The sequence below is a fragment of the Bison bison genome, unplaced genomic scaffold (genome assembly GCF_000754665.1).
Source record: "Bison bison bison isolate TAMUID 2011002044 unplaced genomic scaffold, Bison_UMD1.0 scf7180017864174, whole genome shotgun sequence".
In the NCBI taxonomy this organism is placed as follows: Eukaryota; Metazoa; Chordata; class Mammalia; order Artiodactyla; family Bovidae; genus Bison; species Bison bison.
Window position 1 is genome coordinate 149851 of NW_011494746.1, and position 3598 is coordinate 153448.

The following is a 3598-nucleotide window of genomic DNA, read 5'->3' on the forward strand; positions in this document are numbered from 1 at the left end:
AGGAATAGAGAGAAATGTATCTACTCTGTCTTGTCCTGAAACCAGAAATCCAATCTGTATCTTGTAAAAAAATATATTTTGGAGCTTCTTCCCTGCCTATTTATGGGTAAAAAACTAATGTTTAAACTTGTTGGAGAGGGAGTATGCCTTATACAGGTGAATAGAGTGGCTAGTATAGTATACATTCTCAGTGTACTGCCACCAGATCTCTCCAGTGGTCACAATGCTTTCTAGTTTAGTCGCTCTGGCTCCCAGGGATCACAAACATGTTTGTTTCTCTGGGGGAACTTAGATGGTCCTTTTGCTCTGAGGATTCAGTATTTCTTGCTGTGGGATATAAGGCTGTAGGTTCTACAACCACATTGACAGTTTTGAGGGGGAAAGTAGTTGCTAAGAAAAATTAGGGCCAGTCAGGCAGTATAAGCAAAGACTGTAATGGGCCAGGTGGGATGTGTGTGGTCACCTTAGTTACACCTGTTCTGTGAATTTACTGTTGACTTACTTTGGAAAGACTGGTATTAAAACAATTTTGTGTTTTTCTCAAGTGCCATAGATGCATGTTGGTGTATGCACTTGCACACACACACTCACACACAAACACACTTAGGAATTCATGCCTAATAATAAAGAAATAAAAGAGAGGTATGTAGGTTGACTGAGTTAATGTAGGATTTTTACTGAAGAGAATGTTTTTCTATTCTTTGCCTTCAGACTTGCCCACAGGGCCACCTGCAGGTCTTTGAAATGCCATTAATGATGCACAAAAAGGGTATTCCAGTTAATGTCATTTGTCAGGAAGAAATGCTTATTAAATGCCTTTGGATAAATGGAAAAAAACGTGTTTGAAAAGGCCCAATTCACAGCTTTTCTTCAAGTTGTAAAATGGAAACTGCTTCATGTGTAAATAATTCATCCCAAGAAACTTATTTCCTTTGGTATGTGCCTGCCTGCCTGTGAATATATGATTTTATTTTGGGAGCTCTGTGATGTTAGCCCCTTATTAGTTTAGCACTTCTCGTGAATCAGAGAGTTCTGACCCACAGGGATCTGGACCTCTAAGTTCTGTGTCACTGAACTGTCTGTACTTTTTTGTAGGCAGTCTTCCAAACAGAAGAAGGCTATTCAAACTGCTATCCGCAAAAATAAAGAGGCAAATGCCGTGCTGGCCCGTCTGAACAGTGAGCTCCAGCAGCAGCTCAAGGTAAAGAGCTTCCTGAATTTGGATAACCAGGCTTTGTGTCTGGTTGTTGTGTTTTGTTTTGACAAACATTGGCTGAGCATCTGGTTCTATTCGTGTTGATAAGACTTAACTCTTTGTTCTCAGACTCCTTTTGGAAGGCAGAGAGTTGCTGTATTTGTTTCATGGGTTGATTCTTGTTAGAGGAAGACTTGAAGCTTTAATATGCAAGCTACATATTGTGTGCTAGTTAAAAAGACAGAGAAGCTATTACAAAACTCTCTGAAGCATTCTTTATTGTCCAAAGCTTCTGGGTAAACCCCTAATTTGTTGAGGTCCTCTATGAATGATGCTATACTCATTTCAGTGGAAGAGGGTGGCCCTGATCCTCTCAAAGGCTATCCCCTCCTCTGGTATCTTGGAAATGGTTCCACATCACCTCAAGGACATCTCCTCTGTTCTTATTGCCTGTTTCTATTCACCATTATTCTCCCCTGTATTATTAGTTTCCCAGGGCTGCCCTAACAAAGTGCTATAAACTTAGTGGCCTAAAAGAATGGCAGCTTACTCTCTGCCAGCTATGGCAGCTAGACTTCTGAATCACAGTGTCTGCAGAGCTATACTCTCTCTGAAGGCTCTAGGGGAGAATTCTTCCTGTCTTCTTCCCAGTTTCTGGTGGTGGCTGGCAGTCCTTGGCATTCCTTGGCTGGTAGATGTATCACTTCAATTTCTGCCTCCACTGTCTGTCATAAAGTTTTTTCTGGCCTCCGTGTATCTGTGTCCAAGTCCTCTTTTTATCCTTCCCTTTTCTTATAGGGATATACTGGTCATTGGGTTGGGGCCCACCTTAATCTAGCACAGTCTCATGTTTTAACTAGATTATATCTGCAAATACCTTATTCTATATAAGTTCACATTTACAGGTACTGGGAGTTGAGTTAAGCACACCTTTTCAGGGCAGCCCTGACATCCCTTGATTTTCTGCTGGATCACTGCCGCCCACGAAGAAACGCGCTCTAGTGTTGTCCAGTGCATTGGCGCCCACATCCTCCTCTAGCTGCTGCCTGGTCTCTAGTCTCCTTCATAGCCAAGCTTCCTAAGAGTTGTTATTTACTGTCTCTGCTTCCTCACTAGCAGTGTTCTCTCCCTTGACTTTGCTGTGGCTTTTACTCTCATTTACTCACACCCCTCTTACAGCCATGTTCAGTGGGCCTGTTTTAATACTATTTGGATTTGCAGAACCTGTGCCATAGACCGTTGGCAATTCCTTCCTCTGAAATGTCTTTTCTAACTGGTTTTCAGGATGTCATACTTTCCGTGTCCTTCTCCTTCACTGATGACTCTTTTTTTATCAGTCTGTACTGTCTCTTCATTTTTATTTTCTCTTTCATTACTCCCTGCCTTCGCCCTTTTTTTTTTTTTTTTGGCTGTACCACACAGCTTGTGGGATCTCAGTTCTACAGCCAGGGATTGAACCCAGGTCATGGCAATGAAAGGCTGGAATCCTAACTGTAAGCCAACAGGGAACTCCCCTAATATTTTATTATGAACATTTTCAAGCATGCAAGAAAGTTACACAATGTTGGTTCTCCCATTCACATCTTGCTACACTTGTTTTTATCACATATCTGTCCTTTTTTATCCCTCTTATCTACCCTTCAGTCTGTCTTATTTTTAACATGTTTTCAACATGTTTTCAACATGTGTGTGTCCCCTGAATATTTTAACGTGTATATCATTAACTAGAGTTAAATATTTTTACAAACTTTCCTTATGTTGTACATTTTACATACAATGAGTGCACACAACTTAAGTGTACACTTGCTGACTCTTTGTAAGTGTGTATACTAATGGTTTCTAACCCCATATCAAGATAGAGGATATTACCATCTCCCTGGAAAGCTCCCTCATACTCCTTCCCAGTTAATTTCTGCCGTGCTTAACCCCTCTTCTAAACTTTTTATGCCATATTGTTGCCTCTTCTATGACTTTATGTAAACAGTGTCCTCTGACATGTACTTTTGTGGAAAGCTTCTTTCACGTAGCATTGTTTTTGAGATTCATTTTCATCATTATATGTCTTAGTAATCTGTTCTATTTTATTGCTGAGTGATATTCTACTGAGTGAGTATACTATAGTTTGGTTATTAATTCTATTATTGGACACCTGGAAATTCTAGTTTTTGCTATTTTGAATAAAACTGCATTTTTAAATAACTATGTGGGAATATTTTCTCATTTCTCTTGGGTAAATTTCTAGGATTTAGGATTAGTAGGTAATATGGTGATTGTGTGTGATTGGTTTGAATAGAAACTACTAGAGCTTTTCCCAAAGTGGTTGTAGCATTTAGTATTCCCACCACTACTATGTGAGAGTTCTGGTTGTTCCTCATCTTCACCAACACTTGGTATTACTGTTTT

At 39.9% G+C, this 3598-nt stretch overlaps 1 protein-coding gene across 1 annotated transcript in view; it reads left to right on the forward strand.

Moving 5' to 3' along the window:
* REPS2 (RALBP1 associated Eps domain containing 2) overlaps nucleotides 1–3598 on the forward strand; it is a 162226-nt gene that overhangs the window by 141143 nt on the left and 17485 nt on the right. Inside the window, exon 12 of the mRNA XM_010842275.1 lies at nucleotides 1096–1201. Coding sequence (XP_010840577.1) covers nucleotides 1096–1201 — 106 coding nt within the window. The remainder of the gene's footprint in view (nucleotides 1–1095; nucleotides 1202–3598) is intronic.